This window comes from Coenobita brevimanus, chromosome 66 (assembly GCF_032717465.1).
Source record: "Coenobita brevimanus isolate Jiangsu-jjx chromosome 66, ASM3271746v2, whole genome shotgun sequence".
Classification (NCBI taxonomy): Eukaryota; Metazoa; Arthropoda; class Malacostraca; order Decapoda; family Coenobitidae; genus Coenobita; species Coenobita brevimanus.
This window is the reverse complement of record NC_137019.1, coordinates 33,847,052-33,866,448: the sequence shown is the minus strand read 5'-3', so window position 1 is coordinate 33,866,448 and position 19,397 is coordinate 33,847,052. Positions and strand designations below refer to the sequence as shown.

At 40.7% G+C, this 19,397-nt stretch overlaps 1 protein-coding gene across 1 annotated transcript in view; it reads right to left on the bottom strand.

Moving 5' to 3' along the window:
• LOC145405335 (putative inorganic phosphate cotransporter) overlaps positions 1-19,397 on the bottom strand; it is a 360,438-nt gene that overhangs the window by 228,286 nt on the left and 112,755 nt on the right. Inside the window, exon 5 of the mRNA XM_080276747.1 lies at positions 15,150-15,376. Coding sequence (XP_080132873.1) covers positions 15,150-15,376 — 227 coding nt within the window. The remainder of the gene's footprint in view (positions 1-15,149; positions 15,377-19,397) is intronic.

Here is a 19,397-nt window from a genome sequence, read left to right as displayed (position 1 = left end):
GATGCAGGAAAGACTACCCTAGAAAAGTTTCAAAAATGAAATGTCTCAGAGAAGGAAAGGTCCCAACAGTCTGGAAAACTGCAGTAATAATAGTAATATAAAGAGACTGGAAATATCTATTTTAAAAAATATCCTATTGTCATTTTTATACAAATGATTCACAAAGTCCATCATCAATATAATTTTAGACATGCTAGACTCTAACCAGACTAAGGAACAAGAAGGCTTTCGAAGTGGATTCTCAACCATCGACCATGTACATAAATCAAACAACTGAAAAGACAACTGAGTTAAAAAAAAAAAAAAAAACTTTGTGAATGATGTTCCTTGACTACAAAAAAGCTTTCGATTCAGTAGAAACAACAGCAGTATAGAGAGCAATTCGTATAGAAGGTGCAGCGGAAATCTACTGTCAAATATTGGAAGACATACAAGTATACAGAGATGGAAAGGCGACCATTAACCCGCCTTGTCCCGTCGACATATGGGTACGTTGCAACATTTTGCATTTGTCAGTCCCGGCGATGTACCGGTACGTCGTGCAATTGCAAAGTGCATAATTTCCACAATTTTCAAATTTCGCGCTTGATTTTCGGTATGTATCGTCACTTGACCTTCCCTTACCTGCCACCAGGTGGGGACACTCGGCAACCCCGCGCGACCTGCGCTCACCTGCGGCTCGGTCACTCACCTGACAGCAACGGTCCTGCTCAGACATGGCGAAGAGAGGTCTCTCAGAGGACGAAATTCAAGCCACCCTGGATGCCTTTACAGGCGACAGTGATTCCCCATTGGATGACGAGGTTGTTGACAAAGATTATGTGCAGCCAGAGAAGGAAACCACCAGCAGTAATGAAGAAGTCCTGTCCCCCGGCAGTACGTGACTTACCGTGCTGCTAGAGAGGGGCAGCTGGCCAAAAAACCACTTGCAACATCCTATGCCCAGCCCCAACGTGATGTGGAACCCGAATTTGATGACGAGGACGAGGACAAGGACAGAGCCGTGGGATGTGCTGCCACGTGGTACGGACGTGAGGTGATTACTCATCGTGGCCCCGAGCACACACCACATCGGACGAGCAGGTATGGGCCTAGTATTTTGTTTGGGGAGGGAGGAAGTGCTGTGGAAGGAGTGGGGAGTGAAAGGGAAAGTGCAGGGAGGAGTATGGAAAGTGAGAGTGGCGGGAGTGAGTCATTGCTCTCCCTAGGTAGTGTGAGGCGGCGGGGTGTAACACGTGGGCGAGTGCGGGTGCGTTCTGTATCACGTGGGGTTGTGATGGAGGGGGAAGGTGGGGAGGAACCACTCCCAAGCACGTCTTATGCTCCCCAATATCCCCAAACACGCGGGCGAGTGAGGGTGCGTGAAAAATCATGTGGTGTTGTGATGGAGGGGGAAAGTGGGGAGGAACCACTCCCCAGCACATCTTATGCTCCCCAATATTCCCCAACTTCATCCCCACAGCCCTCTAATGTTCCTCTAGGCCGTAAGGATAAGGGAAAGGGAAAGGGTAAAGGCAGAGGGAAGAGGAGTGAGAGTGGGGAAGCCCTCCACACTCCTCTCCAACCTCCCCCACCAGCATCTCCTCCCCACCCAGACGAAGGCGGTGATGGGGATGATGAGGACGAGGGATTTGTGAGATGGAATTGGGAGGATGGGAGTGATTTTTCTCCCCTCATTCACCCCTTCACTGAGCAGGGGTGTGTTGGCTGCGTTGCTCCCGGAATTCACCGTAATTCCACCAGGATGGATTTTTTCCACCTGTTTTTTAGTGAGGCTTTCGTGGAGCAGATTGTTAACCAAACCAACCGTTTTGCAAGCACCCAGCGCCGTGAGAGTGAAAGATTGGGAACAAGGAGCAGGCATTCTATCATATATGATTACCCTGTCTCCATTTCAGAAATGTTCCTATTATTTGCCCTGGTCCTTTTGATGGGTATTATACGAAAGAACAGAATTCCGGCCTACTGGACAAGGGATCCTGTTATGCTTACACCAATATTTGGGCAAGTCATGAGCCGTAATCACTTCCAACAAATTCTAAGTCGCCTCCATTTCTATGATGCTGATGATCCTGCAAATGCGAACGACACAGATAAGATGAGGCGAATTAGGTTGGTCTTTGATCACCTGAGGCAAACCTTTCGTTCGTCATTTTATCCCTATAGAGACCTCGTCATAGACGAGAGTCTCGTCTTGTGGAGAGGTAATATTTCATTTAGGCAGTATATACCCAGCAAAAGGCACCGTTTTGGGTTCAAGATCTTTGTTATGTGTGACTGTAGGACTGGTTACGTGCAAGACATAGTCTTGTACACCGGTGCACAGACAGACAATAGAAGATCGGAGTATTGGACTGTCGGGAGCAGTGGTAAAGACAATGACAGAAGACTACCTTCATCGTGGTCACGTCCTCTACCTGGGCAATTGGTACACTAGCCCTCTTCTTGCTCGTTAACTACACATGCATGAAACGGGAATCTGTGGAACCGTGAAGGTGAACCGGCGTCACATGGTCAAGGTAGGGCGGAAACTTGACAGGAATGAGTTTGTCTTCTTCAAAGCCAACAACATACTTGCAACGGTGTGGAACCATAATAGAGAAGTAAGCCTCTTGTCCACGGTTCACCGCCTCTTGATGCACCGTATTGATTCCGTGGATTACACGAGCGAGAACAGGCGTCACATTTGGAAACCTGAGTGTGTCATGGACTATTACATAAACATGATATCGACGGTAGTGTGCCAGGACCACGATGAAGTGGTATAAGAAACTGTTCTTTCACTTGCTAGATATCACTGCTCTGAATTGCCACCACCTGCACACCATGACAACAGGAGTTCAGGAAACCTTTGAAGGGTTTGTGAGGGAGCTCACAAGAGAGATGTTTGCACGGTATGCTGTTGAAAGCCCCCAACATCGCACCCGCACTGCCCCTATTGCCCAAACTCCCCTGAGAATAGTCGGCCGCCATTTCCCCACTCCTATCCCTCCCCAGCCAAACAGACCGAGGCCCCAACGCCGGTGTCACGTGTGTAGCAATTCCCGGGTGAGACTCACCACACAAAGGAAGGACACCCGCTATGAGTGCGTCGAGTGTGACGTGGGTCTCTCAATTCACCCATGTTTCAGCGAATATCACACCTTGATGCAAGTCTAATATGGTGTGAATGCAATAGGACGCTGAAGCTATGAAGTAAATGCGACAGACAAACGCTCAGTGAAATTATAAGTCCTGTTGATCTGAAAATATTAGTATAAAGTGCATACAGGTATAACATAAGTGCAAAAATAGTATGCAAGTGTATAAATATGATGTAAGTGGAAACATACCTAGCGAGGGTTTTTTGATGCGATATTCTGTCTCGTAGTGCAATAAATAAGGCCCGTAAATATGTAAATATTATTATGGGAAATGCAAACGGGTATAATATAAGTTCAAATTATTGTAAGTGCTGAAATATATTCGAAGTCAAAATATTCCTAGCATATGTATAGAGATGCGATATCCTGACGCTCAGTTGAATGAATAAGGCCCGTAATTATGAAAATAAAAGTCAACAAGCGGGAAAGTGTGTAATATATGTAAAGAATTTGTTTGTAAGTGTTTGAGTATTATGTTGGTCGAAACGTTCATTGCAAGGGTATTTTCATGCGATATTCTGACGCTCACTTGAATAAATAAAGCCAGTAACTTTGTATAGTGCAGTATAGGGGTGTAAACGTGTGTAATGTAAGTGGGAAAGTATAATTGGAGTGAAAAAATAAAGTAGAAGATGAAACACGAGTGTTTGAGATTGTGCTTGCTACGTGAATATGCGCTAGCATTTCGCTAAATGCCCACGTAATGAATGTAAATAATTGAAAACATTTACAGTGGTGGAGGAAAGGTTCTATGTAAAGAAAAAATAATAGAAAAGTGATATAACAATTGAGTATGTTGAAATACGAGTCATAGCAAGTGCGCTTAGTAAGCAGATGTACGCTATACTTATGCTGCATGTAATCGTAATGAATGAAAACATCTGAAAACATTTACAAACAGTAAAAATAGGTAAAATGTCAATGAAACAGAACTATACAAGTAGAAAAAATGATATGTTGACTGATACAAGAAACTTAGCACATAACATGTTACCACTCGGACCAAACTCGCTATGCTCGCGAGAAGGTACAATGCTTATTTTTCATATACATGTGTTTGAAATTCATTTTATTGTTACTCATATTGTTTATTAGTTCAAATTCAATAAATGTAGAGGTGTTATTTGTTGTTTCTCCCAATATTTCCTACCATAGAAAACCTCCTCACTCTTCAATGATAGAATACGATACCTTGCGCGGGGGACCTCACCTGTTCCGACCACTTATGGACCACGGTAAGCCCTTTCTTGGTGATTTTCCTTTGTTTCTCAACAAAACCGGAAGTTTTAGCCAAAGTTTTTTTTTCCAAAATAGCTCGGGATTGGGGGGTGTCGGAGGTGCGAAAAACCTCGGGACGTGACGGGTTAAGCTCCCTACAGATAAGGGAAAAATCCCAATAAAAAGATGTAGGACAGGGGGTACTGTCTTAAAAAAGTTGTTTACAACATGCACAGAAGAAGTATTTGGGAAGTTTAACTGGAGTAATAATGGGATTAAAACAGACGATAAGTATCTGAGTAACCTTCTCACATGGCGTTCTTCTATTCAGTGAGTCAAGTGGACAACTGCAACAACTAGTAGAAGATTTTAACAGAGAAAGTCTTTGTGTAGGACTGAAAATGAATAAGAAAACAAAAAAGGCATGTTTCATAACCAAGTTCATATTGAGATGAGAATCCAAAGTGAACCTGCTTTTTATCTAGTTCAGAAATGAGAATGGGTGTCTTGGAGTAAACTGACTGTGCTGATTACAAATATGTTTTGACTTTTTCTCGACCACGCACATTTAGCCTTGAAAATTTTCTTCCACTAGTCAGAAATCAACATGCTCCTATCGCCTGGTTATGCTGGGAATCTTCTTTAAATCGTGAAATATTAACTGGGATGTAAAAGTAATATGCGGAAACAAAATCCAATGTATTATTCCATCGTTCTATGAAAATTTCGCATTAAATACAGGTACTCATAGTACGTTCTTTATTTATAATAACATTTTGTGCTCTACATCGGTTTCCTGTGTCAGCATCTAAAATAATCCACCATCATACTAGCTCCATTTCTACCTTGACATCTTTGTTCCATTACCGCAATATCTTGTTGAAAAGGTTCACCCTGTTCGTCACTAACATCAAAGTTTGTTGGAAAAAACAGAGCTGTGAGTGAAGAAAATGGATTTTAAGGGACATGCAGCATCCTTGGTCATGATACGCAACTGGGAGCTCATCACTGATTTCCACGTAATCCTCATTGCAATGGCTGCCCAGAAAACCAGCACAAATTTTCTTAAGAGATCTCCAAGTCCTAAGTTCTTCTGCCTCGAGGGTTGCATCAAACTGACTGTTTTTCATCAGGGTACGAATTTGTGGGCCAACGAAAATGTCTTCCTTCAATTTGGCGTCACTAATCTTAAGGAAGACTTTCTGTACCTGATTATCCAAGACTTTGACGAAGTTTTTCATCAAGCCTAACTTGATGATGCAGGAGTTCGGGGGGCCGGCGGCGGTTCCAGCAGCAGCAGCAGCAGCCCAGCCGTAGCGGCAACAGCAGCAGCAGCCAAGCAGCAGCAGCAGCCATCCACCCACCCTCCCCACCCTCAACATCGCACTTAATTCGTATATATCCCTGACGGGCTTCATCTGCCCGTGTCCATTCTAATTTATTAGATGGACGAATCGAAACCAACCAATCTAACTTGATGTGAGAAGGCAGAAGCATGATATCTTCCATTTAGGCGAGTGGTTCGTTCAGTAAGTTGTGTACTCCAGCTTCTTAGTAACTTTGAGGAGGCCACTCACGCTGGATGTAGTGCTGTTGCATATGACGACTGTCCAATAAACACAGGAAACAACTGTATTCGTGAAACCTCCATGTAGTCCAAGCAGCATGGATACCTTTTTCAAACTGCTGCAGATTTTCCATCGGAATTCGTCAAACTCATTCAAAACGGGGAGTTTTTGCATCAATTCGCTCGTTTCCTTCATTTCAGGAGCTAAAACAAGTGGTATACTGGATAATATGTTCCCACTGTGGAAGAAAACAGTCTTCAGACCTGACTTGCTGGTGTCAATACAAAGTCGCCATTCGTCAGGATCATGAATCCATATCAAGACTTCGAACAGACTTGCGATATTGCAACAGCTGCATATGCCTTCGTCTGACTCGAAAAAAAAGTTCCAGATTTTGTTGCCTCTTCCAGAAACTCGTCACCTTTATGTCTGGATGCAACAAGTTCCATTCTTGCAGTCTCGGGGCGAGTACTTCTGACTGTTGTTTTGATAACTTTAGGTCACGTACAAGATCGTTAAGGTCTCCTTGAGTGACTAGATGGGTACCTTGCCAGACGGCTGACATTCGAAGTCAGAATCAGGGGCAGCTGCTCCAGATGCCTCTCCATCCTCATCCTCATCTGAAATCTTGAATACACATTTATCTGTTGGTGGACTTGAAATGGAAAGATCCTCCGTGTGATTGACTGGTCTCATTGCCGACGGTAAATTTGGATAAAGTTTTTTTTTTTTTTTTTTTTTAAAGAAAATCCCACAACTTTTGTCATACAAAAGTAGGAATCTGTTGTGTGATCTCCAGGTTCTCCCCGCACCATGGGAACTGCTAAAGGCATCACTGTTTTCCATCCTGCATGTCATTCGCGAAGGGAGCGGGAACAAGATACTCAACAGATATGAGGCACCCGTTGTTTGTACTGGTCGCCAATCTTAATGTCAAAATAATGTAGATAATAAACTGTCTTTACAACGAACGTGATCTTTTATTTCTGCATCTTTGGAGTGAAACTTCCACATATACAGTATAATAGAAAGTATTGGGATCATTCACACATCCGCGAGGCATTGTCAACCCATAAATCTGAAATAAGTTATAAATGATTTTACATAGACATACTTCAGATAGCAGATATAGACAACTGGCAATGTATATGCTGGATATTATCCGCTACATATTAAGTATATAAAGAAGTCCAAAAGCACGAATAAAGAGAACAAAAAAAGGGCCAGAGTAGGCTACTATAGGGATACGTGTGAGGGTAGAGAGTTCAGAAAAACTTTACGTGCTAGAACGAAATGAACATCATATTTGGAATCAGCGCCACGTTATTGCCTTGGGATACCCATTATTATCTCTCAAGTAAAATTTTTTCAAGTACTGTGATCCATCCACCATTCAGACCTGAAATCAGTAACGTATAAAGCTGGACTGGGAAGCATTTGGTAGACAAAGTAGCATATCAAAGGGCATTTTACCACTGCTTTTAGTGCGATAAGCTTTCAGTCATTGCATTATCTCCGTAATGACTTACAGCTCAGAGATATAGCCAATGGCCGAATCACTGAAAAGAAAGAAGTGCCCATTAAAGTATGAAAAGATAGATGTATTGAATGACTTTAAGAAATAGGAAAAAAATAGCTTGGATTACGAACTGACTGAAGTGGAAGACAATCTAATCAACAAAAAAGGAATAACTGACCAAGCTATCTTTGTTGAAGACACGACAACAGATGGACAAGAACAGCAACAGACTAGATTATAACTGATTCAAAAAGACGAAACAAAAAACCAACAATAAGGTGATGTAATGAAATTCCTAAAAAATCCTTGAACAGATATATGGACCCGGACAGAATACAAAGAGCAAGCAATGAAGACATGAAGACAGAAAACTCGTTAGAGGTCTTAGGGTCCTGGAACAGAAAGAAATAGCTCAAGTCCGGGATAAGCGGAAACACTTGGGAGAGGCCTGTAATATACTGTATATATATATATATATATATATATATATATATATATATATATATATATATATATACAGAGAGAGAGAGAGAGAGAGAGAGAGAAATATATATATATATATATATATATACATATATATATAGATATATATATATATATATATATATATATATATAGAGAGAGAGAGAGAGAGAGAGAGAGAGAGAGAAATATATATAATATATATATAGAGAGAGAGAGAGAGAGAGAGAGAGTATATATATATATATATATATATATATATATATATATATATATATATATATTTATATAAATATATATATAGAGAGAGAGAGAGAGAGAGAGAGAGAGAGAGAGAGAGAGAGAGAGAGAAATAAATAAATATATATATATATATATCTATATATATATCTATCTATATATATATCTATCTATCTATCTATCTATATATATATATCCCCTTCAGCCCTTTTCCTCACAGAACCACAAATCTCACCCTCCACCGATATATCTGCATTTTGTTTTCCCGGTTACCATCTCCTTACAAACTTTCGAAACAAGGGCGGCACCTGTTGTTATATCAAATCCCAATATGCAGTTGACACTATTTTAAACTTCACTTCATCCAGTTTTGATTGCTCATTATATAAATTAAATTGCCAAAACATTACCAAATATATCTGTGTAGTTTATCGTTCCCCCAGTGCTTCTTCGGAACCCAGTGTATTTGATTCCATATCCACTCAGTTGAGTAACCTTGACCTTGCCCTTGGCAATGAAATTACCTTTTTGGGTGATTTTAACATTCACAATGTTGAATGGTTATTGCATTCTGCCCAGACTGACGACGCTGGTCTAGAATGCGATCTGTTTGCGGAATCGTTTAATCTCACCCAGTTGGTAAAGCAACCAACCAGAATACCTGATAATCCTGACCATAATGCCCATCTCTTGGATTCTTGACAAATAATCCAGATCAATACAGGATAGAGGTACTGTCACCACTTGGATCCTCTGACCACAATCTCTTCAAAGCCTCATTAGTTAACCCTCCTACACCTCCTCACTCTGAACCTGTCAGGGTGACCCGATTGCACTTTGACAGGGCAGACTGGGATGGATTTAGAAATTATCTTGCTGATGTTCCATGGCAGTCTTGCTTCTCTAGTGATCCCAATTCTACCCAGTCCCACATTTGCGACTTAATACAAGCCGGTATGGATTTATTCATACCAAGTCAACAATTCACTAAAAGATCAAACTCTCCAAAATGGTTTGATGGCATCTGTGCCAGAGCAACAGCCCAAAAGTCATTAGCATATAACTCTTACTTAAAATCAAAAACATCTGAATCACTTTCCCAATTTAAAATTGCTAGAAATCATGCAAAAGCTGTACTAAATCTATCTAAATCAAACTTTCTTCAAAAGCAAGCATCAAAACTACTTAACAACCCTAATGACAATAGAATATTCTGGTCACCTCTTAATTCTTTCAATAATAACTTTAACAAGTCATCTTCCATTCCCCCACTAAAATCTTCAGATGGCAATATTACAAATGACCCACGTGGGAAAGCAGATATCTTTGCTAGTACCTTTGCCAGAAACTCTACCATAGATGATACCAGCCAGAATGTCTCAGTACTGGAACTTGATTCTCCCGAAATTGCCCCACTTAAAATACAGACAAGATACGTAAAATTCATCCTAGACAATTTACCTACCAACAAAGCTCCTGGCCCAGATGGAATTCCGCCAATTGTTTTGAAAAAGTGTTCCCCTGAACTTGCCTCTGTCCTAGCTAAAGTATTCAGACTCTGCATACGTACTTCTTTATTCCCAAATTCATGGAAAGAAGCCAATATCCACCCAGTTCCGAAGAAAGGAAGTTCGTCTGACCCCTCCAATTACAGACCAATAGCTATCACATCTTCTCATGGTAAGGCATTTGAAACTTTAATTAATAAGCATATTGTTAAACATCTTGAATCCAACAACTTAATTAGTGATAGACAATACGGTTTTCACCACGAAAGATCCACCATTGACATACTCAATCTCTTAACTCATACCATCCATCAATCAATTGATCTTTTTGGAGAAACTCATGCAGTAGCTCTTGATATCTCTAAAGCTTTCTACAGAGTATGGCACCGTTCCCTGCTGTCCAAACTCCCTTGCTATGGACTAACGTCTTTTGTTCCTTTGATTTCGTTATATCTTAGTGACAGGAAAATAAGAGTAAAAGTAGATGGTGTATATTCGAATTTCCACTCAATTAATGCCGGCGTGCCGCAGGGATCAGTTCTGGCGCCAACCCTATTTCTGGTTCATATTAATGATCTCTTATCTGTCACTCACAATCCCATTCACTCATATGCAGATGACTCAACACTACATAGTCCATTCACACTCAGACATCCATTCACAAAGTCTAATATCTCTACCTCTCAACTCAGTACAGCCATCTCCATAAATCAAGATCTATCTACAATCAGTGAATGGGGACAAAACAACCTTGTCTCTTTTAATGCTAGTAAAACTAAATATATACAGTTCACTAATAGACAGATATTGCCAGATTCGTACATTACCTCCAGTGCTACTAATATTCCCATCTCCAAAAGTATTGAAATTCTTGGTGTCTCACTTAACAGTGCCCTCAGCTCTCTCATGTCATATCACTTGCTAAAACCGCCTCAAAGAAACTTGGATTATTGTACAGAGTCCATAACTTCTTCGCCGATGAGCAGTTAGCTATAATTTATAAGAATCATGTGCGCTCTCAGCTTGAATATTGCTCACCCTTGTGGAATGGTTGTGGAGAGGTTGCATTAAGACAACTAGACAAAATTCAGAATAAAGCTATTAGAATCATTAACAACTCTGCCATTACATATAAACTACCTCCCCTGCAAGTAAGAAGGAATGTTGCCTCCCTTGCATTATTTTACAGGTATTTTTTTGGCAAATGCTCAGACGAAGTTGCGTCCATGGTGCCACCTGTCCATGCCTTCCCTCGTGCTACATGGGCATCTGGTAGCGCTCATGACCGGAATGTCACTCAACCATATTGTAGAACTTCTGCCTATCAGAATTCTTTCATTCCCTGAACTGCATCTCTCTGGAACTCGCTTCCCCAGAGTTGTTTTCCTCCAAATTTCAACCCACAACTGTTCAAGTCTAACTGTTACAGATATTTTATGAACAGAGGACACCAGTAATCTGGTGTATGGATTATTTTTTTTTTACCCATTTGTTTTTCCTTCCTCCGTTCTGTTATTAAATATATATATATATATATATATATATATATATATATATATATATATATATATATATATATATATATATATATATATATATATATATATATATAATTATATATATATACTTATACATATATATATAATTATATATATATACTTATACATATATATATATATATATATATATATATATATCTATATCTATCTATCTATCTATCTATCTATCTCTATATATCTATATCTATATCTATCTATCTATCTATCTATCTATATATATATATGTACACACACCCTGGGGGTAGGGGGGGTTTTCAAGAATACTCCCGCAGTATCCCTGCTTGTCGTAAAAGGCGACTAAAAGGGTTGGCGGAGGGTTAGTGTCCCTACCCGGAAAACAACTAACTAAAAGACAAACAATAAGCCTCGGACAAGGACTGACCAAAAGGTGACGACCAAGGACAGGACAAAGGACATGGTAATCAGAACATGGAATGTAAGGGGAGCGACTGATGAGGTGAAAGAGAGAAAATTGTCCAGGTGCCTGAGGGTGCGAAAGTTGATGTATGCGGAATAACTGAAACTAAATGGGGAGGTGAGAGTGTGAGAGAATTGGAGTATGGATGGGGTATATGTGCAGGAGTTGGTGAGAATGAGAGGGCAAAGGAAGGAGTATGTATAGTTGTGAGTAAAAGATGGAAGAAGAGCATAAGAGAATATGGATCAGTTGGGTCAAGAATTGTGTGGGTACGATTGAAAGTTGGAATACAAATGTGGGAGATTGTGTGTGTGTATGCACTAACGGAAGGTTGTGCAAGCAGAGTGAGAGAAGAGTTCTGGACAAATGTGGAAGTGTGCATGGAAAAGTCTGGAAGGTATGAGAGAGTGTTTTTGATCGGTGATATGAATGGTATAGTAGGGAATGTGAAGGTGGATGGAATAATTGATGAGTGGGGTGTGCCTGCTGAGATAGATGAGAATGGTAATGCGTTAGTGGACATTTGTGCTGGGAGGGAGTTGGTGATAGCTAATACCCTCTTCAGGCACAAAATGATCCACAGGTATACATGGCGAGTGATGAGAAGGGTGGGTGGTGAACTGAATGAAAGGAAAGCAATGATTGATTATGTGTGTGAGGATGAAAGGGTGCACAAAATGTGTAATGGATGCAAGAACTTACAGAGGTTGGGGGAGTGGACTTTCTGACCACTACTTGGTGGTGGCCAGAATCGAGATCCAATTAAGATGGAGAAATAGAAGAAGGGAAAGATGGGAAGAAGGAGTATTTGTAAGGAGAGTGGGAAGGTTACAAGAGGATGAGAAAAAGGCAGAGTATAAGAGAGAAGTGGAGGAACGATTGGGCAAATATGAATTGGAGCAGATGGGGGACGTGGAAGGTGTGTGCAGGATATTCACAGAAGAAATATGTGAAGCATGTGATGTGGTGTGTGGGATGAAGAGAAGACGGAGGGGTGTGCAAGGAACAGCATGGTGGAATGAAGAGGTGAGATAGGCGTCGGCACAAAAGAAGAAAGCATACAATGAATGGATGAGAAGTAGGGGCGTGGAAGAAGTCGAGAGGCGGAAGAGACAGTTATATGTAGAAAGAAAGAGAGAGGTGAAAAGATTAGTAGGAGAAAGTAAGAAGGGAGTGGATGAGAAATTTGGAAGGAAATTGAGGGACTGTAAGAAAATGTTCTGGAAAGAGGTGAAAAGAGTAAGACAGGGTGGAAGTGAAGTTAGCAGGGGATTGAAAGATAAAAATGGTAGATTACTAGTGGAGAAGGGAGAACAAGTGAGCAGATGGAGAGAACACTTTAAGGAATTGTTGAACATAGAGGATGGAAGTAATGCGAGTATAAGTGGCTGGGGAATGGCTGGGAGAAGGAGGGAGGTGAGAAGACAGGAAGAAATCAGTAGGATAGAAGTTGTGCAAGCAATGATGAAAGTTAAATTGGGGAAAGCCCCGGGAATTGATAGAGTGTATGGTGAAATGCTGAAGTTTGGGGGAGAGATAGTAGTAGAATGGATGTGGAAGATGTGCAGATTGGCCTGGGAGGAAGGTAGAGTCCCGGAGGATTGGAAGTCAGGTATAATTATTCCCTTGTACAAAGGAAAAGGGCAAAAAGAAATGTGTAGTAATCATAGGGGCATTTGTCTTCTTAGTGTAATAGGAAAAGTGTATGGTAGGATACTTATTGACAGAGTTAGAGAAAGAACAGAGGAATTAGTTGGAGAAGAAGAGGGAGGGTTTAGGAAGGGAAAAAGTTGTGTAGATCAGATATTTATTCTTAGATCTTTAGTGGAAAAGTTTCTAGAGAAGGGAAAGAAGTTGTATGCGGCTTTCATGGATTTGGAAAAAGCATATGACAGGGTGGATAGACAAAGATTGTGGAAAGTATTAAGAATATATGGAGTAGATGGGAAGTTGTTGAATGTTGTGAAGAGTATGTATGATGGTGCTAAGGCAGCAGTGCGTGTGGATGGTGAACTGAGTGAATTTTTCTATTTGAAGGTTGGGTTGAAACAGGAATGTGTCATGTCTCCATGGTTGTTCAATCTGTACATGGATGGAGTAATAAAAGAGGTACAAGGTAGGGTAGTGGATGTTGGAGTGGCCCTGGTGAGAGAGGGTAGTGTTTGGAAACTCCCTGTACTGTTGTTTGCAGATGATACTGTGTTGTTGAGTGAAGACGAAGGAGAGCTGCAAGGCTTGGTGGATGAGTTTGGGAGAGTGTGTAAGAAACGGAATCTAAAGGTGAATGTAGGGAAGAGTAGAGTGATGGTCTTTGAGAGAGGTGAAGTCAGTGAATGTACAGCGAGGTTGGATGATGAGGAATTGGAAAATGTGAGTACAGTACGTTTAAGTACTTGGGTAGCGTGATGAGTAAGGATGGAGGTTTGGAGGGTGAAGTGCTTGAAAGGGTACAGCAGGGAAGAAAGGTTGCTGGTTCCTTGAAAGCAGTGATAAGAAGCAGGGAAGTGAGCATGGAAGTGAAAAAGTTACTACATGACAGTATTGTGATACCAACTCTAACGTACGGAAGTGAAGCTTGAACGTTGCTGGAAGGACACAAGTCAAGAGTGAGAGCAGTGGAAATGAGTTATTTAAGAGGAGCCTGTGGAGTCACATGGAGAGACAGGCTGACATATGAGGATATAAAGGAGCGTTGTGGTGTGGATGTGGATGTAATAGGAAGCGTTAGGAGGAATACAATGAGGTGGTTTGGCCATCTGGGGAAGATGTAGGGTGAAAGACTGACGAAGAGAGTGTATGTGAGTGAAGTGGAGGGGGAAAGAGGGAGGGGGAGGCCGATGATGAGATGGAGGGATGGGGTGGAGAGGTATATGAGAGAGGAGTGTGTGAGTTGGGAGCGGGGGAGTGAAATGGCGGGGAACAGGGCGACGTGGAGGCGATTTGTTTGTGGCCACCCCGAACGGGATTGAGACGTTTGGCAATATATATATATATATATATATATATATATATATATATATATATACATATATACACACAATCAGTTTCCTTATGCATTTACTGTATAAATATCTCATGGAAACTGAATAGATACATTGGGGAAATCAGTTATATGATTAATATCAATATGCATTAAGTGGCTTAGCAATAAGAACACCCCCATCTAGACGGACTAGTTCTTCGATCAGCACCTTCATTTCCTGTTCACCTTTCTTCCCGCTGCTGACTGTAATCACTTAATTGCTATGCAGCTGTACTGTAAACCATTATGACCGTTTAGTATAATGCATTGCAAAATACAGACAATTGCTATTTTCAGTACTCTTAGTAGACTGTAAGATACACACACACACACACACACACACACACACACACACTAAAATATTTCATCTTGAATACAAGATACTACAGGAGCGGAATGAGCTATTACAGGGGCCTCATGCAGGCAGCAGACTGCAGGCTGTACATCCCTGTTTTTGAGCACCATAATATTGCCTGACACATAGTAACTTACCTTACGTTGGCTGACGTATGTACGGTGGGTGATGATGTAAGAGAGTTCGCCGGAAGTTATGGATGGGTGCTGCTCTGGAAGATTGTGAGTCACCAGAAACCACGGCAGTCCCCACACTACACCCAGCCCGCCAAAGACATAGAACACAGACGGCCATCCGCCCAAAAACTCAGTGTTGCATAGCCACCCTCCCAGAGACATTGCCAGTATTGTGCCAAAGGAGGATCCTGAGGGATATGAGGATTGTCTATATACAGTTGGCCTTGATGTAGTATCTGTTCACGGAAGAAATGAAAAAAAACTTAGAGCCTTTATTATGCTTTATAGTACTAACAGTAACTAGGATGGCACTCAGTAGAATGGAGACCTACATAGGGCGTCCCTGTAAGAACCCACCTGATATTCACTGTCTATAACACTGGAGTTGACATGCAAAACAATGATATTCCTTATTCTCTGAAAATATGGCTAAATATCTAAATGTACATTAACTTCGTCCTTGCATTAATAAGAATATTGTGACACTTTTAAAATGGTTCTTTCAATCCTTTTTCTAATCCGTTGCAATATATGGCAGAAGTGATTTACCTCTAAATTCCGCTGTAGCTACTACAGTTGCAGTTACTGATGCTTGTTGGCGGGACAAAAGCAAAAATTGTTCTCAGTGATTATCAATGACATGCTGTCAACAGACAGGCCATTAGAATGTATGCCAAAACATGATCTCAGCCGAAAATTGCACAATACCCTCAAAGTACAAACGTGATCATAAGAAATACCTCTCCCCCCCTGTTGATATAGTATCGTACTTTCTACCCACCAGTCACTGTAGGGTGAGAGAGAGGGAAGGGAGTGGAGTTACCAAGGGTGACTGAAGAGAGGGAAAGGAATGGTGGTGGTGGAGACAAGACAGACATGGGTATTGTGGAGGAGAAAGATAGGACTTGATTTTCCCTCAGGTCAAGCGATATTACCGTTTGACAAGTAATATATGTACTTCAGGTTTTGTATTAAAGGTGTTTCATATGTAGCTTTAGCAAACGAGGAGTTTTAGAAAGACCCCTGTAACTTTCCTGGAGGCTGCACGAAACCAGTCCGTCAATAAGAAAGTCACTAACTCAGTGACAAAGGCGATTCTAGACCGGCCCCGCAGAGAGTCGAGTAATAATGGTACAGAAGTATACCTGCGTTATCAGTTGATAGATGTACCATCCAAGTCAAACTTCCCAATTAATTCTGTCCTCAGAGTGGCCCCGCTGATACGAGTCAAAAGCCAACTAGCCACTGATGGCACCTACTAAATAACAATAATAATAATAAGCATCCACTTGCAGGACCCCCACCACTGCTTAGCCTTACAGTGAGACACTCCCAGACAGAGAGGCTCCCATTCCGTCTCACCGTGTATTAAGTGTAATTATGACAATGACCTGAAAAAGTTAAAAGAACACACTACACATGCATGTGAAATCTGCCTCTGCATCAGCATTCGCGAAGCATCCACATTTAATAAAAATCCACATCTGCATTTTCGCTGACCAACATCCGTATCTGCATCCGCCTCCACACATATGCCATCTACATCTGAATTCAGGGCCTGATTACCCGGTATAGGCAAAATGGGCAAATGCCCACAGGCCATCCAGACTTCCAGAGCGGAATAAATACCCTTTGGGCGTCCAAATAAGGGCCATCACTCATCAAACCATCAAAACAAGGCCATTATAGGTCATGTCAAAATTTCACTGGAAATAACGGAAAAAAAGATCTGTATGTTGCAGGCCAACCTTCTGCGTGGCTTACCAGGCCATAGCAGGGTTAATCCAGCCCTGTCCGAATCCGCATCCATACTCAGGTATGAGGATGTTGCAGATTTCTGCTGATGTATAAAATAATTTTGTTATAAAATGTTTATCACTAAAACTGACATAAACAACATCGTTTAAAGTTGGGTCTCTCCCAGATGCAGTTTTCAAAATATGCTTTTTGTTTGGCTGACACTTTCCAAAGGATGGAGGCTGTAGAAAGTGGTAGGTGGAAGAAGGGTAGAAAGGAATACAAAAAATGTAAACAGCAGCAGACCAGTTGGTCCTTACGGGGTTATTTGTTACAAAGAAATGTTTATCTATGATTTCTAATTCTATAAGCTGAAGTTAAGGATGGCATAGTAAGAAGGCCTCCCTCCCCCCCAATCTTCCAGCCGAAACCGGCAGGAAAAAGTAAGAATGTCCAACATGCAGTAGAGAATAGTTGCCATGGAATTCATAGGAAAAACTGAAATGGAGATCTATCTATCTATCTATTTATCTATCTATCTAACTATCTATCTATATCTTTATATACATATCTCTCTCTCTCTCTCTCTCTCTCTCTCTCTCTCTCTCTCTATATATATATATATATATATATATATATATATATATATATATATATTGTTACATAGCCTATGATTTCATCATCCTTTGTGTAATTTTGGCGCACAGTTGCTGCATGTTTGATCACGAGCGTGTTCTGCCTCAGTCCCCCCCTTCTACCGTTATAGTGGAGTAAGTCGTTCTCTCTGTTATACTTTGCGGGATTTTCAGCTCTCTGTTCCCATGGCTTCATTTGCGCGTCCCTCTTACAAGTTGTATCAAGCTCTGCCAGCCCCTATATAATGAGCTCAGTCTCTGCATCATTGCCACTTAGATCTGCTCCTCATTTTGTTCACATCTCTGTCCTCCCCTGTACAGATATTATTATTGTGAGTGCTCAAGAAATCTCCAACCATCTAGCAGCTGTGTGTAATTTGAGTATAACTGTTGTTGCATTTTTTCTTGTACTGTATAGCATAAGTTTAATTTGTAGGCCTAGTGAAGTTTTTGTAATTCGTGTGGGGTTCTTTATGTCAGTCATTTTTGACAATAGTTTGTATCTGTAATTATTTATCTGGCATTCACTGAGTATTATCTGGTATCTCATTTTATCAAGGCTGACTTAGATAAATTTATTCTTGCTAATTTCGTGTTAATAGAGGCTATTGCAGTTAACCATATATTTAACCTGTTTTTGCCATTACATTATCCTTATGAGTCCTGAATGTTTTGTTGTTAGTTTGTGCATTAAACTTTAACTTGTAATTTTACCTAACTCTTTTGTTTTGAACCTGGAACTTTACGGGACAGTAGTGACTCTTCGTATTCTCACTTAAAGTGTACATTATCTTTCTCTGTTCCGTAACATAAATTTGGCGACCTCTCATCAGGATATTCAGGATATTATCATAAGGATATTGTTTGATATTTTGTGACTGATATATTCATGATGGCTACTATTTCTACACTTGATGAAGCCAAAGATTTTTTGTCAAATGTGCAAACAGTGTGTGATATAGAAAACAGAACAAAGAATGAACTTAAGATTGTTGCCCAACAATTGGGATTTGTTGTTCGCTCTCATCAGTCTAAAGATCAGATTGTTGCCATGATTAATGAAAGCTTGTTCAATGTAACTCCTCCAAATGAGCAAACGCAGATTGAATTAGCTAAGTTACAGCTAGCCCTGCAGGAGTCTCGTACAAGGGAGGTTGAGGCACAAGTTGAAATTGCTAGGATTCAGGCAGACCATGAGTATCGCATGAAACAAGGTGGAACTGGATCATCTAGCTCTGATGATTTTGATGTGGCTAAAAATGTTAAACTTGTCCCTCCTTTTAATGAATCTGATTTAACAAAGTATTTTCAGTTGTTTGAGAGGGTAGCTACAGGTTTTAATTGGCCTATAAAGTATTGGCCAGTACTCCTTCAAACTGTTCTCACCGGTAAAGCTCAAGTAACTTATGCATCTTTGCCTCAGGATCAATGTGATAATTATGATGTAGTTAAGAGCTTGATTCTTAAGGCCTATGAGCTTGTTCCTGAAGCTTATAGAGTAAAATTTAGGACAACTTACAAGCAAGATAAGCAATCCCATGTTGAGTATGCAAAAATCAAAGAAGATCTGTTAGAGCAGTGGTTAAATTCTAAGAATGTGGATTCTGATTTTGGTAAATTTAAGCAGATGATTTTGCTGGAGGACTTCAAGAGGTGTATTTATAAAGATGTAAGCCTATATCTTGATGAGAAAAGAATAGATAATTTGTCTGATGCTGCAGTTTTAGCTGATGAGTATGTTCTCACTCACAAGAGATATTCTAGAGAAAAAGGGAAAGCTAAGAGTAAGTACGTTGCCTCTACTCAGAGTACAGGTAACAGGAAAGAGAATAAGGAT